Source organism: Micropterus dolomieu, linkage group LG20 (genome assembly GCF_021292245.1).
Source record: "Micropterus dolomieu isolate WLL.071019.BEF.003 ecotype Adirondacks linkage group LG20, ASM2129224v1, whole genome shotgun sequence".
Taxonomy (NCBI): Eukaryota; Metazoa; Chordata; class Actinopteri; order Centrarchiformes; family Centrarchidae; genus Micropterus; species Micropterus dolomieu.
Genome location: NC_060169.1, coordinates 27,560,975 through 27,582,678, shown reverse-complemented (window position 1 = coordinate 27,582,678; position 21,704 = coordinate 27,560,975). Strand labels below are relative to the sequence as shown.

The following is a 21,704-nucleotide window of genomic DNA, read 5'->3' as shown; positions in this document are numbered from 1 at the left end:
ACCCCCAAAGCACGATGCTACCACCCCCATGCTTCACAGTAGGGATGGTGTTCTTGGGATGGTACTCATCATTCTTCTTCCTCCAAACACGGTTAGTGGAATTATGACCAAAAAGTTCTATTTTGGTCTCATCTGACCACATGACTTTCTCCCATGACTCCTCTGGATCATCCAAATGGTCATTGGCAAACTGAAGACGGGCCTTGACATGTGCTGGTTTAAGCAGGGGAACCTTCCGTGCCATGCATGATTTCAAACCATGACGTCTTTGTGTATTACCAACAGTAACCTTGGAAACGGTGGTCCCAGCTCTTTTCAGGTCATTGACCAGCTCCTCCCGTGTAGTTCTGGGCTGATTTCTCACCTTTCTTAGGACATTGAGACCCCACGAGTTGAGATCTTGCATGGAGCCCCGGTCCGAGGGAGATTGACAGTCATGTTTAGCTTCTTCCATTTTCTAATGATTGCTCCAACAGTGGACCTTTTTTCACCAAGCTGCTTGGCAATTTCCCCGTAGCCCTTTCCAGCCTTGTGGAGGTGTACAATTTTGTCTCTAGTGTCTTTGGACAGCTCTTTGGTCTTGGCCATGTTAGTAGTTGGATTCTTACTGATTGTATGGGGTGGACAGGTGTCTTTATGCAGCTAACGACCTCAAACAGGTGCATCTAATTTAGGATAATAAATGGAGTGGAGGTGGACATTTTGAAGGCAGACTAACAGGTCTTTGAGTCAGAATTCTAGCTGATAGACAGGTGTTCAAATACTTATTTGCAGCTGTATCATACAAATAAATAGTTAAAAAATCATACATTGTGATTTCTGGATTTTTTTTTTTAGATTATGTTTCTCACAGTGGACATGCACCTACGATGACAATTTCAGACCCCTCCATGATTTCTAAGTGGGAGAACTTGCAAAATAGCAGGGTGTTCAAATACTTATTTTCCTCACTGTAAGTATTCCATTATTTACTAGTAACTAATAAATAAGTAAGCTACTAGTAGCTTTTAAATAGTGACTAGTAAGTTTTAAGGAATAAATGCTTGCCATACACAGCTAAAATACAGCCAGATGTGTTTGCTTGTACAGTCAGCCATAGTCAGTTCACTTCATAGACGCTCCATCACAAAGCCATAGCGCAAGCATGACTTTGACAGGTGGAAAGAGAAGTAGTTCCTATCAACCGAGTATAATTAGACAATCCTGGTGACAGTAAGATACTTAAATAAAACACACTCTCACTCCACATTACTGAGTTTAGATATTGCTCCTTTTATTTGACTATCAATCCTAGAGCAGGAAACGTTGGTATCAGAAATATCGATACATTAGTATCGATCCGCACATCACCACCAAGAAGCAGTCAAACGAGCTAATAGAGGCAGAGCTTTAGGTTATGCAGTGCAGTGTAGGATGTCCCATAGAAAGTTCTTTTATGGTTGTGAAGGATAGGTAAATATTTTCTGGTGTTCCCTCTGATGTCCTCTGGCTGCTCTGCCTCAACTCAGTGATTTATGCTCAGCTGGCTCTGAACCAGCAGTCCAAAGCTTCTGTAGTAATGTTAGAGGTGTAAACACGAACATACCCCAGGCACCAAGCTTCCAGTCTGGGCAAAATCAGCAATAGGATGGCTAGCTGCACGGCTAACTGAGAAGCTAACTTAGTAGCTGCTGCTGGTAAAGTAACCAGTAACAAATAAACTCCGTAAATCAGCAAAAGTGAAGGCAAAGCAGCCAGAGGACATCAGAGGGAAAAGCGGAGGTGCTGAAGCAGTGGACAGTATGAGAAATATAATGTGGTTTTTGAACATTAAAGCATGTGAGCATTTTCTAGTAGAAACCCTTAATACAAGTATGAACCTGAAAATGAGCATCTACGGCACCTTTGAGAGACCAATAAATGCAACAAACCCAATGTAAGTCCTAGAAAGCCATTTTCTGTTCCTACAAGCAAATGTAGTGAGATCAATATTGGCATAACATAGCACAGAATGCTAACTAAATGTGTATTAATTAGGGCTGGGCACGTTAAGGCGTTATTGTCACGGTAATGCATTAATTAATTAACGGCGAAATTTTTTTTATAGCACGTTAATGCAGTTTTTATTATTATTATTTTGAAAGTCTGTTGCTCACTGGCTCTGAATACACATACAGTCAAACCACGGGTCACAGGAGGGGTGAGATGTTGATCAGCCTGCAAATCACCCACCCAAACAAGCAGTGGAGGGAGGCTTCGGCAGACTACGCTGGATGCAGCATGTGGGAGAAGTATATAAACAAAAGCAAGACAAGCGATCAAATCCCATAGCGAAGTGGACTGCTACACACTGCATGCTGATTAGTATTGGGGAAGATGTCGATCTTAGGAACCTCCTTATAATCACAACGTAGACATACTGAACATGGGCCCTAGACTGTTTATGCTGCTCCCTGATAAAAGAAAAATGTTTCTGCTGATACCTGTTCAGAACCCCCCCGCCAAGAAAACAGGACTCTGATGGTAACTTGTTTTAGCAAGCTATAAAAGGTAATGTCCTGGCAGTGGCAAATAGCTTTGGTTTGCTATTTGATTTGATTACATTAAAGTTTAAGTTGAGATTTACAAGAAATATTTTATTGCTACTGTGTAAAGGCAATACTGCTGGTAAATAGCACCTTATTTGTTTAACCACAAACCTCGTTTTGGTGCATTTTTGTGCACATAGCAGTACATTTAAATTAAAAGTGCGCAATACACTACTTAATAATTCATTATTCAATTTTGCGCATAACAATGCGATTAATTGTAATTAATCACAAGAAAGTGATGTGATTAATCGTGATTAAAAATTTTAATCATTGCCTAGCACTAGTATTAATCATGCAATATAATGTTTACAACTCAATTAAGATGTAATACTGATCTGCTATTAGGTTAAAATAAAACAGTTTAAACAAACTGCTATTTGCTTAAACATTCATGAAGTATTCACATAAGAACTTCCAACACTTTGAATACACTTGGTATGATTTGTGCAGCTAAATTTGTGTCAGGGAGGCTTTGATGATGTATAGCCCTGAACACACTGATGACAGAGTGGTAATAGTCTCACAGACATTTATACCTTATTTGGTGTCCCTGCAATAGAGGAAGGTATTTCTATTATTTGCAAAACTGAATTTCCAGAAAAAGTGTGCTGGCCATTTTCATTTCACTGGTAATACTTGAGTCTGTCATTCAGATCACAGAAAGAGAGGCAACAGTTTAATGAGATTTAAATCCCAATAACCCTTGTGCTGGGTAGAAATGCTCTAATCCCATCCTCTAATCACAACCAGAGAGTACTTCCTATTTCTCTTTCAGAGGTCAAAACAAGGGAATTCAAATGATTTGATGTCAAATCAGAGAAGCGCAGAGTGGAGACAGATGCATCATGGGACACTGGTTCACATGATCGAAATAACATGATAATTCTAAAATGAAAATCACACCTCCAGGAGAGTCTCTTCCACTACTGATTGTTTTCTTCCCCTACCTCATACACACTCCCAAGTATTATTATTTGTCAACTTAAATGACTCTGGAATGCTGAATATCAGCTGGCACAAGCCTCAAGGTAAAAAAAAGCAACCTTGTGTCTGCTAGGTCACCTGTTAAACCCAGGCCAGCGAAAGTTACCTCTTTGAGTATTCTGTCTGAGCTGCCTTTGTGCAGCACACTTAACCACAGTGGTTCCGGTGAAACAGCCAGTAGTGCAGGGCTGTGACTACACTGAGGAACTTCTAGCGGTGTATGAACATGGAACAGGGTGATGCTGAAAAAAAAAGCATGCATGCTCAGCAAACCCTTCCCTGGACAAATCACTATTTTAGAAAAACATCATCTTACAGTTGTGCATCAGTGTACCTGCATTGTGTTTTATACAGTGTGATGCTGGCCCTAATCAGTGCAGTCCATATCAGATTTCACAGTGGGCAAGCATGACTCAGAGTAAGTGCTGGCTTGAGTCCTACAGCATATTTTCCAGACTCACAAATGTGCCTTTGTCCAGAGCCTGGACAGAAACATGATAATGGACAAGCTGCCAGCTGAAACCATCTACTGCACGGATTCCAAAACTTTACCTACTACTCATATCGACACCAAAATGTGAAAATAGGAGCCAGTTTTAAAAATACCAAAATTATCCTTTAAAATGTGATGTTGGCCCCTGTTGATGATAATGCACAAGTGGCATAAAGAAAAATTAGAGGACCACATATTGCCCAAAAAACCTGCATAGTGTAATTGCATTATATATTGCAATACCTGTGAGCGTAGCTTTGTCTACATCATGTCTGTATAGTTCCATTGCATAACCTTAACAAGAACCAATCATGGCTGTTGAATGTGTGCTCGTTCTTAAGCAACTGCTAACCTGGGGGTTATGACGAGTTAAATGAAAGAAAACATATGGTTATTTTTTAGCATGGCAGTAATTATATCAGCTCATTTCATTATTCTAAAGTTTGTCTTGACATGTATGTTTTGATTTGCACAGGCAGCGATAATACAACAATGTTGGCAGCACAAGGAACCCGTGCTTTGCAGGAGGAAACTATGTAAGGCACAAATGCACTTCCTCAGGTCAGCAATCTCCTCGGCAACCTTTATTTTCTTTGCATAAAGATCACATCATCTCTCAGCTTAAATGGTTAACAGCCACCTAGCAAGTCTTTAGAAGGCTGTGCAGCTGTGCACAAGGAGGCCGTCCATTAAGAGTTAATGAATTCACTTTCACAAAAGGACCTTAAAGCCACAGTTCTCGGTGCTGTGTCTCGGTGGTAAAAATAGAAACGAGGCAGAATGGACGGATGCTATTTACAGTCCTCCAAATATCTGTCACAGAAACTCGCCACCTATAGTAGACCTACTTTTCCCTGAACACGAGGAAATAATGGCATGAATTCCCCCTGCTTCCCAGATAGAGTGATTACATCTCATGCACTTATAATTATTTTTCTCCCCGTGCCACTGCCTGAACTCTGTAATATCACAGGAAAATCTAGGATTGCATAAGAAGCCATGCACCGATTACCCTTAATCTGAACTGTGAGAGAGGAATGAAATGGCTTTTCAGAAGCATGCGATGTGAGCAAATATCAGAATATTACCAAGGGTTTTAAACACTAACTGTAGCTTATTACAGCTGTGATCAAACTTGAAATGAATGTAGGGTGTCTTTAGATTAGCTGTGAATTTAGGATTTCTAAATAAAACAGATAAGGCACAGACACAGTGAGTAACTGGGTGGCACCAGCCTGTCTCCCACTGACCCCTGTATATGTGTGTGCGTGTGTTTCTGTGGTGTGAACTAGGCCTCAGTGAGTGGACACTAACACTGGGCAAAGACCACAGGAAGTGTTTGGAATGCCTTTGCTTGAGCTTTATCAAACAATAGAGGGCTTATTGGGTATTTGGTTTTCCCGATGGCAAGATCAGAGAACGCCTCACTGTGCGCGCACACACTTCAAGCACCTTCAAGAAATTAACAATGAAGAAAGAAAGGAATTCAGAGGATGATAGTTTGTTATATAACTGCTGTGGTATTTTGAAGGGTTTTTTTTGTCTCTGTACAAGCTGAAGATGTAGGTTGCTTCTGTGCTTTCTTGTAAAGTGATCTGCTTATTGCGTGTCTTTCATTTCTGCATATTGTGTTTTACTAGTATTACACAAAAATAGTACAAACTGTTCCAGTATATTACTCTGGTTTAGTTGCATTGACTCAGTATTCAAAAATGCATCTTTAAAAGATAGGACAGTGCTGGTGAGAGGGTTTTCACAACCTTCTCATCCTATCAAATACATGTCTTATTAAGTCTTGCATAGTGGGTGTCTGATTATCCCGCAGAAAAGACGAGGTGGACATTAAGCATTTAATATTATAAGTATGCGGAGACAGTTCTCTGCCTTATTTTTCTCTGAAAGGGGATTAGACCATGTCATTGATATTGATTTGTCAACACAGGGGCCTTGGCATGTGGGTATAGAAGCTTAAATGAAATGACTACAGGCAGTGATTATTTTGTTAACAACAACTGAAATAGATTGATTACATTTGTATAAGAAAGCGGCAATGTCTTCATAAGCATGTCAGGGTTGCTCAAGGGACCTATTGAGGGGTGTTGTTTTTTTATGAAAAACTAAAGATTCAAAAGATTCCACTTTCATTTCATGAACGGCTGATGATTTGTGTGTCCCTCTGGGTGATGTGATTCAACACAATTTGAAGTCAGGACATGCTGTATCAGAGGAGGACAGCCTGGAACAACCAAAAGCATGCTATGGACATTCACTTTAACCAAATCATGTCACTTTTATTAGGTTTAACGCACAGTAATCCTTTGAAATTCAAGTCACAAATTGTGACTTGAATTTTGTATTGTATTCCCTCCCTTTAAACATTTGGAAACAGACAGAAAGGGGTATAAGGGTGTTGTGAATGCATTTAGTTTTGCAATAACTGCAGACTGAACAAGTTGAGCAAGAAAGAGCCACTTAAGCGGGCATGACAGGAAATGTGGTATAATAGGGGAGAAGTTTTATCAATCAAATAGATGCACAGGCCCAGCAACTGTGGTTCACAAGGGCCTTGTATTTGCAATATTTACAGCATGCACTGGGCAAGCCTTTAGCCCCTGTTCGCTGTTGATAATGTTACTTGATCAGCATCCAGAGCAGGATGGGGTTGCACTCTGCTCCCCAACCCACTTTGACAAAACATACTGCACACTGGCAACCCACGCCTACCCATAGGCTACTTCTATATCTAAATATTCAAAACTTAGGCTATTCCATGAGGGTACAAACTTTAGTTTGGTTCCCAGCAACACTACTCGTTTGTCTATTTCAAAACATATTCGACTTGCCAGGAAGTGGCAATTAATTCCTCATACAGACACACACTTACTCAGTTGGCAGTCAATAACCTTGCAAAAAAAATTTGTCACAACAACGTCACTTTTCTTTCTGTTTTCTGAGTTAAGAGCTCCAGTAGGCTAAAGGTTACATTTTCTCATCAGTTATTTAATAAGATTTGTTGGTCACCACTTCTGGCCTTGTTGTCGAGATGCGTGAAACTATTAGTAGCCTAGCTTTAACGCAGTCATTCTCAAAATCCTCTAGAAAACATTTCGCTCGACTGTCTTCTTCCCACAAGTCAAGTCACTTTCCTTTAAATGCGATGTTTACAATTATGGCGGGCCACATCTGCTTTCTTACCGTTTTGAGCCGAGATGAAAGGCAGCATCAAGTTCCCCAAAAGGACCACCGCCAGCATCACTGCGTTAGGATGCATTGTCGGGACTCGATGAGAGTACCAGGGTCTCGGTCGGACGAATGTGGGAGGAGAGATCGTGTATTAATCACAAGATCTAGAGAGATGGGCCCAGCATAGCACCGGGTGCTTTAAAATAGCCAGCCAAGGATTATTTAAAATAAAAAAAAGTGTTTCCAGATGTCTCCCTGATTCAAAGACCTTTGGAGGACAGCGATGGGTGAAAGGTCCGGGACGAGGCCAGCGGCTCAAGGATGCCGATGTGCGGCCATAGGCGGTGAAGAAGCCTCGTCGGATTGCGGAGGAGAGGTCTTCGGATGCCAGGGAGATTGTGTCCACAGTGTAGTTCTGAAGATTCAAAGATGCGCGGACCGATGCGCATTTGCGCGTCGCAAGTCACGGCTCGGTGATTAAAATGAAAGTAGCGCACAAATAATTTCCGACGAGAACTGATGTAGCCGAAACATAAGTCTGTTCCAAAGAGAGGAACAGATGCTGTTAGGACACCAACGGTAGCAACGACAAGCTGCGCGTGCCCTATGCGCTCATGACCGTGGATAAACACACAGACACACACACACACACACACACACACACACACACATATAACACGTATGTAGCCTAATTGATGTTGTTTCTGAACTCAGGCAATTATTATCAGCCTTCATTTCCGTGTCCGCGGATAAGCTGTTTTATATATATATATAGCTTATAGGATGACAGGTGCACATTTTCATCATCGGCCATTTGGAGGATGTTGTTCCTGCTCACACAGTATTCGCTGACCTGTCGGCGACTACAGTAATAACCTGGCCTGGATGACTTCCTAACTATTTTCAACAGCTGTTGCAATATTAGTGCAACTATAAATTGTCAGCTCGTTTATCACCAGTGGCCAAGTCAGATTTGTCACAAACAATGCAGAACAAATGTCAGATATTTACAGGCAAGATTTGGACAGTTACATTTAAAAAACAAAACAAAACTCGGAATAGCTATGTAGATGAATTGACAGGAAATCCAGACGCAGCTTTCACCAGTCACATCACGCCTGTTTCACAGTGCCTAAGTACATTCCCTTGTCAGGTTTTAATGTGAGGAGATTATGGTGATGCTCTTGAGCTCACTGAGGTCATTTATGAATTATGTCATCACATTGGTGGCCTGGGTGTGCTCAAGCTGTATGTACACCACATCCCCTTGAAAGTTCAACATGGCCTCCTGTAATCCTCTCTATCCTTAATATCCTTAAGCGCTGCAACATGGGCGACCTCATGTGGCCAGTTGAGGTGAACTGAATAAGAGTCAGCATGCATCTCCTTTTTTAATTGAGGACAATTGTGACATATAAAACAAAACACATCTGAGCACGTGATTAATTTATAACTAGGCTTGTAGTTTTATTTAGTAAATTCAGTGACATTTCTTTAGTTGCTTTTTCTTTCTTCTTTAGTCGAAATTGTTTTTATTGTGACATCTTCTTGTTTAGTTTGAGTGAAAATGTGGGTCTGTAATTTGATTCTTGTATGTACTGGCTTGCCCTTTAATATATACTTGCACCAACATGCATGCATTGTTTTTTTGCTGTCCTATTGCAAATGGCCAGTCTGTGCTCAACTGCAGAACAAACTTCCCTCCACTTTACAGCCCTCCCTCCAGTTTGTCCATGGGAGACCACATTTAAAATGTAACCCCACCTGAAACCTTGCACAGACCAATCCACTAGAGAAATGTCAGAGCAGACGACACACCCTCCTTTGTTCAAAACCAATCAGAGTGGAACTGTGGCATTTTGCCCGAGGGGAAAACTTACCCCTGGATGCGTTAATTACGCATCACTTAGCTGTTGCCAATGTGTTCACAACGGTGGACCCTCTTTTGGGCTTTTTACAACGACTGTCTTCATTTTTCGGTCAATCTAGTATGGAAAGTAGACAACAATGGCTTACCAGGCTGAAAAATGAACTTAGCAACAGTCCTCTGGTATCAAATGTGGCGTTTGGCTTTATCCTCATGGGACTAGAGAAGCTGGTGGAGCTGGAGTTTGAGTGTCCTTGCAACCCTACATGGAACGGAGTGTTTTCATCAGCCTTCTTCATCATTCCTGCCGTCATGGCCTTCACCTTGATGCTGATCATTCAAGGATGCAGATGTGATACGTGGTGCAGGAAAAGTGTTTCCCTCTCCAGTTTTGTCCCTGCTATCGTGTGGCTGATTTTGTTGTTCCTCGATGGCCAATACTTTGCTTGTGCTATGACAGACTGGGAGGGTAGATTTGTACTAGTTGACAAGGCAGCTCCGCAGAAGTGGTGTGAGCCAATTAGTGAGGGAGATGTCACCCCACAAGAACTAATGCTCCGCTCACAGCAGCTGTTTGTTTTTTCTCAGGTGAGTTGAATATTTTCTAGTTTACAAAAGATTAAGGAGGATGATTGGATTGAAACTCCCCCACAGAGTCTGCACTGTAGAGAATATAGCCATAATGTTATGCCATTACCCTCTGGAAACTATTAATATAGCTCTGTTATTATATTAGCTAATCAAAAATACACATTTTCTTTGGATGTTTACTAAACAGTGTTACTTTACTTTTTTGGACCCCAGGTTATAGGCATAGTCCTCCTCATTTTCATCTGTATGGGTCTCATAGTGTATGTAATCAGAGAAAGCTGCCAACAAGAGGTGGAGATGCAGGATGCAGATGTAGCCGAGCTCACTGTCCTCAGGATGAGCTCTCTACGGACCAGGACATCATGAGAAGACTTACACCGCCCACCACACCTGCCCTGCTGGCATGGACACTTTGTAAATACCTTGAACAGACTTTACTAAGAGTTTTCATAACTATTGTCAGTAAGTGCCGTTTGAAAGTATTTTCCCCAATACAAACTGGACATAAGTCTTTTACGTTCAATGATGCTGTTTTTTCTGTATTATCAATGGTTTGTGCCTGTTTTCATATCATGCGTCAGTGCATTGACTTATTAGTTTTTACCTATAGAGATAGCTTAATGTTTTGGGAAATATGCTTATTCACTTTTTGCCGAGAGTTAAATCAGAAGACTGATACCACTCGCCAACAGCCGGTTTGCTTAGCGTAGCATAAATACTAGAAATTGGGGAAACAGCCAGCCTGAAGGCCACTCATTAATCTGTTATATCTCATTTGTACAAAAAACAGTGATAAAACAATATTTTGCTGTTTTATAGGGGGCGTCCGGGATAGACTATTTCTTGTATTAGAGCACTAGGCTGGCAACCAGCAGAGATTTCAGGTCATTACTGCAAGATATAGTCCATCACATAACCATGCGTAAACTGAATTACCTGTTTCTCTCTTTTTCCCATGTTTATGCTAAGTTCAGTTAACTGGTTGCTGAATCCAGCTTCACGTTTACAGGAGAAAAATGAGAGTGGTATTGATCTTCCCTTCTAACTCTGGGCAAGAAGGCAAATTTAAAGCTGATTTACCAAAAAGTCAAACAATTCCTTAAAAGTGATATTTCACTTTGGCACATTTTGTGGACATGAATTGCTGCTGCCAGCAGCTCTTAGAAACTCAGTAAGCACTGCTGTCTTACTTTCAAAATTTTCAATCCTTGAAAATAGTATTTCTTTTTCTCTTTTTTTTTAAACCTGGAAGTTTTTCAGTGTGTTTTGGATTAGCTATATTGACACAAGTGGAATCCACCAGTCAGCTAATATTGATCTGACTGAAATTAGTTGAGGTGTCTTTAACGTGTGCATGCCAAAAATGAAAACGTGAAAGTGAAATTTCACTTGAAATATTTTCGTTTTACCACCTGGGCAGAAAATGTCTCCAGACTTTTGAAGGATCAGACCTCCATCATGTTTAATTCTACCTAACAGTGATGATTCAGACCAAACTGATATTCCTAATGATTTACCTGTTTGACTGCTAGAGATGTAAAACCATGTATGTGATGATTTGTATCATGGCTGCAACCAGCCAATAGTAGGATGTAGACACAAATTCTATAACAGTATTTGCAGTATGTTTTTTTAATTGTTTTTTGTAATAAAATAATTTATTTATTGAAGTAAAACCCTCAGGGATTTTGTACAGTCATGTCACAATAACATAGTAGTTTCCACAGTCCTAAAAACTGTCATGGGAATTTGAGTTTGTCTTAAAGTGTGATCAGCTCAGTTGTGAACCTAGGGTTTTAGTGTAACATCTCTCTACCTTGTAAAAGTACCAATACACTGTTGGAAAAAGCATTGTCATTTGAATAACAAATACTGCTGTTTTGACATTCACACATGCATGGTAACATTGGGAATATCCTTTCAGCTTTTAGTTGGCTTAAATTAAATGCCACTTCAGTACCTGTAGCACAGCTGAAACAGGGTCCCTTCGCTAAAACAAATCTGCAGAATTATCATTGTAGCACATGAAATCTACAGATCTACAATGATAAATCTGCAGATTTTCTCACCATTCTCAGGTGAGAGGCACCTTTGTATGTTAGGACAACGTTTATCTAGATGACACTGGTTGAATGGCTTTTTTGGCTGATCTCTGCAGCCTGGAGATTCTCTGCAAGTCTGCCAAAACAGACACATACAGCTGTAGTGTATTTCCGACTTGGATTTCTTGTTATTCATAACATTGCCCAAGTGCCAGTTAAACCTATTAAGTGTAGAAATTGGGGCAGACCCTGCTTGTTCATCCTGTGGGAGGGCTTATTCAGGGCTTCCTGGAAGGCCCTCAGGAAGTTGTTGTCTTTATCCACTCCGGTCCCCTCACTTTTAGACACAGCATGGTGTCATATTCATCAGCAAACAAATGTAAACCCACAACTCAAAGGACTCGAGGGAGTCTTGAACTACTTTACTTTCTTTCATGAGCAACAAACTGTTTTATTTCGGTTGACCTTGAAGGTAAAATGTTCGAGCCCTGAGTAGCTGGTCTGTCACTCTTTTCTGACTGTCAGAGATTATTTGGCAAATGCTACAGCAATTTCACTTTTGTTTTTTCACCAACTAAGTCTCCAGAGACATATCCATATCCAAGTATTATGGGACAGCTTTAGGGAATGTGGGACAGGGATACTTAAACACAATGGCAACTCCCCTAAGCCACAGATACTATATCACAATAACTCACCCTAAGCTTTCACTTGTCCTGAGTCAGCAGTTCCTTTATTACATACATTCTCTTAGAGGTAATAAACTAAAGGTATATAATGAGCTAATATAATGTACCTACACCCCATACTGGTTAAATATGCTTACTGTCCTTAATAATGCTGACTCAAGCTTCTGTGAAACATCGCAGTAAATATCCCCACTTGTGAGTTTGCAAAAATCATTACTGAGATCTACTCTTTATATATATATATATATATACACGAAAAACTATACTATAAACTATATATATATATGAGTGTTTTTCGTACATAAAAGTAAAGGTAATTATTTTAGCAATAGCAATGGTGATAATAATGTGAAGAGAGTAAATCATGAATTGGTCTTTATCATTGCATCTGTGAATGGAGAACTTTGATGACGACATTCATGTTCATCTTCCCTTCATGGGAGGCCAAAAGTGAAAGGGGAGTCCATACACAAAATCCTACCGGGAAAAAGCAAGGGTTTAAGCATCATATGAGATAAGAACAGGAATCCTCAAAACTGTGCACCATAGAGGAATAAATGTAGTCATTTAGAATTTAATATTTAGGTGTATTGTGCTAAGAGAGAAAAGAGGACAAACATATGTAAAATATAATATAATTTCCAATGTTTTAATTAAAGAAGACAAACCCATGAATAGTATCCTCATTTATTTTATTTTGCTCCCTCTAAAGTGGAAATGTTACTGTACATTTTGTTAACCCTTTCTCCTAAAGGTTCCATCTGCGTGGACTATCTGAGGTTACAGATGAGTCAAGGGGTCACATATTCACTATGTAATGTATGTCAGAGGTATGACATGACTGTTTATCCAGAGTACCAGATTTGTAAAACTAGAGTGAAACAAGTATAATCAGCCGTAAACACATGTTCTTCCTTGTTTATAAAATAAAGAATTACAAAGTACTGAACGATTGAGATGTGTTGTCTTTTAAGTCTTTGCAACTCGTGTCAAATGATTTTATGTTATTCCCATCACATCACAGTACAAATCGTTAAGCCCACATTCATTCATGTTTTACATATTCAAATTATAGGATATTCTAAGTATTTTTGTTGTTCAGATTTCATTTTGTTTGCCGCTTAGATTTTTTAAAATCACATTTGCTCTGTGTACTCAGACACACCGAGCATAAACACCTTATTAAGGCAGCGAAGGTCCCCAGAATAATCAGCACAACTCCAACTAAGAGGAGCATCACATCAACAGAGTGGTAGGAATACCAGGGCAGCCTGTAGGACTCTGTTCTCAGGTGAGCTGCACCTTTGTGTCTCATAACAAACTCTATCCAGAAGAGGGCGGTATCCAGTGGCTTCATCGGCTGATCTCTGTGCAGCCTGGAGAGTCTCTGCATGTTCTTCTTGTAAGAGGGCTCATTTAGGACTTCCTGAATACCCTGAAAGAAGGTGTCTTCATTCATAGTAAAGATATCAATAATTTTCCCTGCTCCTCTTACTTCAATTCTAAATAGATTATCACGCTGATCAAAAATCAATGGAAGTCCTAGGATAGGAACTCCATGGTAGATTGCCTCCTGGACGCCATTTGTTCCTCCGTGAGCCACAAATAGTTTTATCTTGGGGTGTCCTAAAAGGTCACTCTGTGGCATCCAGTCTACTAACAAAGTGTTGTTGCCCAGAGTGGCTGGTCTGTCACCTTTATATCTCCAGATGACTTTCTGAGGTAATTTGGCAAAAGCTGCAGCGATCTCATCAGCTAGGTCATGGGGAAGCTCTCCAATCAAAGTCCCCAGAGACATGATGATGACTCCATGCTCTCCAGAACTCTGCACAAACTCCTCCAGGTGTTGAGGCAGAGGTTTTGCAGGTTTACACTGGAACCCTCCCATATAGACAACATTAGGCATTGTGGGACGAGGGAACTCAAACACAAAGTCCACTCTCATGAGCCACAAGTCTGCTGCTTGAAACAGGGATAAGTAGTCTGTGTCTGGACCTAAATATTTTTCAATTAAGCAAACATAATTTGGTAAGACATACTGTGAAATTTGGTATTCCGTGAAGCCAAAAATGATCACGTTAAGAAGTCTCTGAAGAAAGCTCATTTTATCTGAAAGCTCTGTCCCTGTCATTGGAACATAAGAAAGAGGAGAAGGCGCTATTGACAAATGGCCTTCACCTTGACTAGTCCATCTGACATTGAAAACAAGAGGCAACCTGAGGTAGTGGCCAAGTATAACACCCCCTGGTATAGCAGGGTCTGTAAGGACAAGGTCATATTTGGCCTTGTGTAGCGATTGTATCACCTCTTTGTTTTCAAAAAGCATCTCAAGCATTTTGCATGTGTTCTCATGCAGCTCAGAGGCCTTTTGTGCTTGTTCCATTTCCAGTTTAAAACGTGTCCAGGCAGACTTCCCTTCCCTCTGGGTTTCCAGCAACTGGGCCACAAACGTAGTAATAAAGTTTTCGCCAAATCCGGACTCTATATCGAGTGTAATTGAAGTATAAAATGGTGAGGTTTCCTTGATATACCAGCTGTCTGATGACCGCACAACAGAAACCTGGTGGCCCCTTGAATGTAGTCCCTCAACAATGACTTTCATGTTCACCCAGTGGCTCCCGTCTACTGGAAAAACAAGAACTTTCCCACCATAAACCAGAGTTTGACAGAGCAAGCAGAGAGGGATCCAGACCCAGGGCCCATGCATTTTCATTCTACAGTTGGGAAGAAAGTATATTATAGCTTATCAAATACATAATTCTATACAACTAGCATTTTCTTCAAAACAGTACATTTACTTAAATATAGAGGTTGCAGTTTACCAATTTGTCAATTCTTCTATTGTTTTCTATTCTAAAAGTGTTATAGTTGTTAACATGTTTTGCTTTAAATAACTTTGCAGTTGTATTGTATGTGTAGCCTGCTGCAAGTAGTTGTATCACAGAAATCCAAATGTCAGATTAAATAACAAGTTTTTAAAAAGTGTGTTTATATTTTTATTTTTATTTAACATAATAATTAATGTATGCCATATACAGTTACTCAGTTGTCCATATGCAAGCCTATTAACATATACAGCAAGGGCCAACTAGCAAGCATGCTAGTTAAATATTTAAAAAAAAATAACCTTTGGAACTATGCAGTAAATAAAACCCCAAGATAGACATCACTCGTATTGGCAATGGCAAAAAACTGCTAATGTTACCTTTCCTGGCATCCAGTGAATTTTTATTTTCAGTATTTCTCCTTTGCCAGAGAGCAGAACACGTGCTAGTCCTTCTAGGTTCCAACTTGAGCTGGACTTTGGCACTGCAATTTCATGTTCTCAAACACACAGGTGATAAAGTACAAAGGGGAGTAAAACTTGTCCATGGTGTTTAACTCCTTAGTAAATGTGTGACAAAAACTAAATGACTAGAAAACAAAAAAATTGTGCAGGGTTATTTTTCTCTGTTGCAACTGTTTAGTCACATAAAAAGGTTCAGATTGTGATATATCCATTTAAATTGCTAATTAGATTGCAATTCCATAATTCAGTCTACCACAAAAAAAAGCTACAGCAACATGCCTTGATGGTGTGACCAACTCGTTTTGTCATGTGGCTTTTCAGTGCTCAGGTGTATGTTGTTTTCTGAAATGTTTTTTTTTTTTTTTTTTTTTTTTTTTTAAATATCTGGCGTTTTACTTTAACAGCCTGGGAAAAGCTGTCTGATAAAGGTATCAACAAAGCCTAATTTAGATCCGCTTTTTAAATACATTTATTTTAACAAACCTAGAGCTGTGCCTTTCAGCAGGACAAACATATGCTGGTGGGAAAAATAGGTTTTTCTCCTATGTTACAATCCACATATAGAATACAGGAATATACAGAATATAGGAGAGCTGAAATTGGTATTTTAGTTGATTTCATCAAGTTAGTCTAATAGTCTTATGGTAGTTTGCATTTGCTGTGAGTTTTCACACTTTCATTTGGTTAAAACCAAATAAATGTTAAACTGATGCATGCATACAGCATTCAGACTCTTGCAAGTTAGCATTCAAAACTGGCAGTTTATTTATTTATTTTTAACAGTTAGTAGTCTTCTAGTAACTTGCAGTCAATTCAAAGCACAGTTCAAAAAACTCCCATCTGTATTCAGCTGATCACAGCCAGACTGGCTGTCATATAGGTAATATACTGTATATTAACCAATATGAACATGCTTGATCCATCTTTCCTGGTTAGTCAGATTTCACTTTCCTTTTCAAACACAATCTAAAACATGATCTTACTAACCAAGCAAAACATAGCAAAATAAGTAGTGCGATCGTTAGTAAAAATAACATGACATCAACAGAATGGTAGGAATACCAGGGCAGCCTGTAGGACTCTGTTCTCAGGTGAGCTGCACCTTTGTGTCTCATGACAAACTCTATCCAGAAGAGGGCGGTATCCAGTGGCTTCATCGGCTGATCTCTGTGCAGTCTGGAGAGTCTCTGCATGTTCCTCGTGTAGGAGGGCTCACTCAGGACTTCCTGTAGGGCATCCTGAAATATTTTCCTATCCAATTCAGAAACATCTATAACCTTTGCAACGCCCTTTGCTCTCAGTCTGGAGAGATTGTCTGCTTGATCGAACACAATGGGAATGCCTATGATTGGAACTCCATGATATATAGCCTCATATATTCCATTTGTTCCTCCATGACTTACAAAGAGCTTAATATTTGGATGTCCTAGGAGGTCATTCTGTGGCATCCAGTCGATGAGCAAAGTGTTGTTGCCCAGAGTGGCTGGTCTGTCACCTTTATATCTCCAGATTACTTTTTGAGGTAATTTGGCAAAAGCTGCAGCGATCTCATCAGCCAGGTCATGGGCAAGATCTCCAATCAAAGTGCCCAGAGACATGATGACGACTCCATGCTCTCCAGAACTCTGCACAAACTCTTCCAGATGTTGAGGCAGAGGTTTTGCAGGTTTACACTGGAACCCTCCCATATAGACGATATTGGGCATTGTGGGACGAGGGAACTCAAACACAAAGTCCACTCTCATGAGCCACAGGTCTGCAGCTTGAAACAGGGAGAAGTAGTCCACATCTGGGCCAATATAGCGGCTGCACAATGCAGAATAATGTGGCCCAACTACCTGCTTGTACAGATGCATCCTCATTGTATAAAAAACCACGTTTTTGACCCTCTCAAAGAAAGTCATTTGATCTGTTAATTCTGAAGGTGGAAGTGGGACGTAGGAAAGTGGAGAGGGCGCAACAGCAAAGTGGGCTTCGCCATGAACAGTCCATCGAGCATTAAAAACTAACGGCAACCCGAGGTAGTGAGCCAGGATTACTCCTCCTCCGTTAGCAGGGTCCGTCAAAACAGCATCGTACTTGGCGTCTTGAAAGGACTTCATTAACTCTTTATTTTCAAGCATGTACACGACCACTTCACAGACTTTCCTGTGCAATTCATAGAACTTGTCTTTTAACTCCATGTCTAAAGCAAAACGGGCCCACACAGACCCCTTGCTGCGTTTAATTTTTATAACTTCAGAGACAAAGAGACGAAAAAAATCCTCATTTGCACCGCCGGCAACATCCACTGTAACAGTCTTGTAATGTGGAGATGTTTCACTGATGTACCAGCTGTCTGCAACCCGAATGACAGTCACAGCGTGTCCCCTTGAATGCAGCTCTTCAACAAGTACCCTCATGTTCACCCAGTGGCTGCCGTCATGTGGAAATACCAGAACATTCCCACCGCAGGCAGCTGGAATAATGACAGCCAAAACAGAGACGACGGTAGCACATGACAAAAACATCTTCAAATACGGTGCTGTCTGAAATACAAGTAGGATAGGGGGAAAAACATAAGCTGTTATTGGAGCATTCCAGGAAATGTGTGCACCCAGGCGGATGATATATCAGGATGTCCAACACAGAACTACAGTGATGATCCTTTTTAATTCTCTACTTCCTTCTGTACAGACTCACGTGAATGTAGCACATGGAGCCTGTCTCAGGAAATAAGAGTGCTGTTCGGTGCCAAGAATTCTGCATGAATTTTTTGTTGAACCCCAATCACCCTGAGCAAAACTGTTTTTACAACCAGAACTGTGTTCATTCTACATAAAAGAAAATATTCCAGAGCTTCCATCTAAGAAAAGACATAATCCCTGTGTAACAAATCCCATGCACCTATTTTCTTTTTGATCAAATGTCCAATCCTTCAACAATAGACTTGATTCAATAAAAATCTCCATTCCACTTGGTAACAATAGCTGGCAATAGCGAGGAAAAAAAGGTTCCCCTTCCAGCACTGAACAGCTGTTTCCAACTCTCTTGACAAAAAACACTTACTTATAAACCGAAAACAAAATCTTTAAAATGTCAAGCTTACAGTGAAAACTTTCCTGGCACTCATGTCAACAAATTCTCTCGCCAGATAGTTAAAACCCAAACAAAACAAAGCAGACCAGGGAAAGTATAAAATACTTCCTGGTTTCTATTGTCCCACCCTCAAGACAGATGTAACAAGAGATTCTTAGAAAGAGAAGCATAACCCTCACAGTGCAATGAGCCAGTGTTGCAGTGTGAAAATGGACGTTGCCCAAATGTCAGACTTTTTTTATGTGAAGATGAAACCATATTATCTTCTTATTGCTGCTGTTTACATTCACCCCCGATGCAAATTCAAAAAATGAACTGTCTAATGTTATGTATGTATGCCAACGTCTATGTATATAATTAACTGTAGTATATATTGTTTTATTAAATTAAATTTATTTTATTTTATTTTATATGTTACCATATTTTAATCCACATTTAATTAGGTTTAATTGTGTGTGTGTAGAATTAAGGGAATACAAACTTTCTTTTTTATACAACCTTGTGCTGTATAATGATAAACTACCTTGTTATATAACAGTTACTGTACAATGGTTAAACATTATGGTCTACACACAGTCCCTGCGCCATATTCTTTTAAAATGCAGTGAGACCTCTTCTGTATGAGACTTAGTGATATCTTAAAATACAAAGACAAGAAAAAAAGAAACAAGTGTTGATTTATATATGCTGCAAGAATTGTGCCCCTTAATTTGCACCTCATACACTATAATTTGGATGGTACATTACCTGATTGAACAGTCCAAAAAAGAACAGTTGATTAACACTTATATATAACACTAATATTTGCCGAGACATTAAGTGTGACATCTGTGTAGAAACATCCGCGCAGACATCTCTGAACCGTCAGAGCAGCGAGTGTTAACAGTATAATTCAATGCAAAATAAGGAATCTAAATCAAATGTAAATACTGCATGCATTACATATCAATCTCACTCAGCAGCAATACAGAAAATAAGAACGCATTTTATAGGTATCCAACTTTTTCTGACCACATTATCCTTAAATGGGTGGGCCTGATTTGGTACAATAATAACGTTTTTCTTTCAAAGGCTTTTTACTTGTCAGTTTTTCCAGTATGGCCATAGTTTCGCTCCACATAACAAAACATTTACAGATCTTGTGACAAGATCACTAACACGCGAGAACGTTTAGCAAACATTAAAACCTCTGGGTTTGCTAAACTTCTGCTTCATATTGTTGAGACAGGACTGTGAAGGGCTGAACCTAAACCAGCGGGACTGAAAAACCACTTCCTGATATATATATATTTTCGTGTGTTGTTGTTGTTGCAACATTTGACTCACCCCTGCTGAAATTAACGTTAAATTCTTGTCTCTAAGAGAAGTTCACTCATTATAGTGCGATGAGGCAAAACCCCAAAGTAATCTACAAGTAAGTGTTTCTTTAATATGGCCATATATTAGGCATTACATTAGAATTGAAGTAATCTGAAAATACAAGACAACATTAACAAACTGTAAAGCTAATAAAAATGAATAGAACTCACTCAGCTGAATCTTCAGTCTAAAGTCAAAACACTGGCATTCACTTAGATCTGAGATGACTTTATCTTGAGCTTTGGATCTGTAAGAAAAGGTAGGCACTGATCAAGCCTTATTATCATGGCACCCACGTAGACCCGTGCACACCCTCGAAGCAGAAAATCCAGCTCTAGGGAAACATTCAACTCATGAGTCATGTTTAAGGAAGTGAAACATGCTATTATGAAACAGAGCACAGTACCCATTTGCTACTGTGAAATATAGTAGTGAAGGTGAGCTTACAATAAATTCCAGGTTTGTAGATAAACAGTTTAGATTTATTGTACGGTTGTTTACAGCTCACCATTAACTGTCCTAGTACGTTTCCTGTTCAAATGTTCCACAAAAAGTACAAGCCACGAAACTGGACACAAACAAAGGCTGTGGCTCGGTGTGGCACGAGCACCTTCAAGAGCTGTATGCTTCTGACACAACACAAGGCAAAAACACCTGAATCTGATTGAATTGTTGTGTCAATTGTGGTGCTATGTCTAAAGAAAGATGCACCACCTGGTGGTTGGAAGTGTAAACACAAATGAACTCAAACGTGTACACATAAGTTAAAATGGCTCACTACACATGGAAGAAAAATGAAGTTAAACATGACTCAGAAAACATTTTAGCTTCTCCAGGTTGAATCAGACCTATACAGAGCTACAGGTAGCTCTATTAAGTGAAATCTCTTTCACTTAATAGAGCTACATTTTTACCTCATTTAAAGAACAACTTGTTTTACATCAATTCCTAGTTCTTTCAAATGTCTTACTAAAAGATGATCATACAAATTAAAATAACATGCTGCAAAATATTTTATTAAAATTAACAGCTGTCAAAATGGGCAGTGAAACAATTCTGATATTAATCTAAAAATTTGCCAAATCCATCTTCATATTGATTTAATGTACAACATGTGTATCCCTTGAATGATTAATCACGTTTCACTTTATGCTTACACACTGTAGTGTACAAACACCTCATCAAAATGAAAATAGCTAAAAGCACGAGCAACACAACTCCAGCCAGGAACAAAAATACATCAACAGAGTGGTAGTAATACCAGGGCAGTCTGTAGGACTCTGCTTTCAGGTGAGCTGCACCTTTGTGTCTCATAACAAACTCTATCCAGAAGAGGGCGGTATCCAGCGGCTTCAGCGGCTGATCTCTGTGCAGCCTGGAGAGTCTCTGCATGTTCATCTTGTAGGAAGGCTCATTTAGAACCTCCTGTATGGCCTTAAGGAAGTTGTCGTCTTTGTCCAGTGTATTAATGGTTAGAAGCTTAGCCGCTCCTCTCTCTTTCAGTCGCAGCAGGTTGTCGTATTGGTCGAAAAACAAAGGTAGACCCACAACTGGGACTC

At 39.8% G+C, this 21,704-nt stretch overlaps 4 protein-coding genes and 1 pseudogene across 7 annotated transcripts in view; 1 reads left to right on the top strand and 4 right to left on the bottom strand.

The window, feature by feature from the left end:
- The window catches only part of nptnb (neuroplastin b), a 53,246-nt gene extending 45,532 nt beyond the window's left edge, over positions 1 to 7,714 (bottom strand). For both annotated transcript variants that reach the window (XM_046032925.1, XM_046032926.1), the window contains exon 1: positions 7,243 to 7,714. In XM_046032925.1, coding sequence (XP_045888881.1) covers positions 7,243 to 7,318 — 76 coding nt within the window. In that variant the 5' untranslated portion in view covers positions 7,319 to 7,714. The remainder of the gene's footprint in view (positions 1 to 7,242) is intronic.
- Positions 7,715 to 9,062: 1,348 nt separating this feature from the next.
- Positions 9,063 to 11,536, top strand: LOC123959106 (calcium homeostasis modulator protein 6). Its single transcript, XM_046032987.1, has 2 exons — positions 9,063 to 9,685; positions 9,902 to 11,536. Exons 1-2 carry the CDS (start codon positions 9,221 to 9,223, stop codon positions 10,052 to 10,054), a joined length of 618 nt encoding a protein of 205 aa, XP_045888943.1. The 5' UTR covers positions 9,063 to 9,220; the 3' UTR covers positions 10,055 to 11,536.
- Positions 11,537 to 13,154: 1,618 nt separating this feature from the next.
- LOC123959329 (UDP-glucuronosyltransferase 2A1-like) lies at positions 13,155 to 15,021 on the bottom strand. Its single transcript, XM_046033290.1, has 2 exons — positions 13,585 to 15,021; positions 13,155 to 13,193 (listed from the first exon to the last, which is right to left on the bottom strand). Exons 1-2 carry the CDS (start codon positions 15,019 to 15,021, stop codon positions 13,155 to 13,157), a joined length of 1,476 nt encoding a protein of 491 aa, XP_045889246.1.
- A 1,428-nt stretch (positions 15,022 to 16,449) lies between these two features.
- The window catches only part of LOC123958835 (UDP-glucuronosyltransferase 2A2-like), a 7,405-nt gene continuing 2,150 nt past the window's right edge, over positions 16,450 to 21,704 (bottom strand). Inside the window, exons 1-3 of one of the 3 annotated variants that reach the window (XM_046032504.1) lie at positions 20,654 to 20,768; positions 20,316 to 20,392; positions 16,450 to 18,236 (exon numbers count right to left, since the gene is read on the bottom strand). In XM_046032504.1, the coding sequence (XP_045888460.1) occupies positions 16,641 to 18,218 (1,578 nt within the window). In that variant the 5' untranslated portion in view covers positions 18,219 to 18,236; positions 20,316 to 20,392; positions 20,654 to 20,768 and the 3' untranslated portion in view covers positions 16,450 to 16,640. Of the gene's footprint in view, positions 18,237 to 20,315; positions 20,393 to 20,592; positions 20,769 to 21,704 lie in introns of those variants that run through there. The other 2 variants (XM_046032502.1, XM_046032503.1) reach the window with 2 other exon arrangements.
- The window catches only part of LOC123958836, a 3,277-nt pseudogene continuing 2,178 nt past the window's right edge, over positions 20,606 to 21,704 (bottom strand).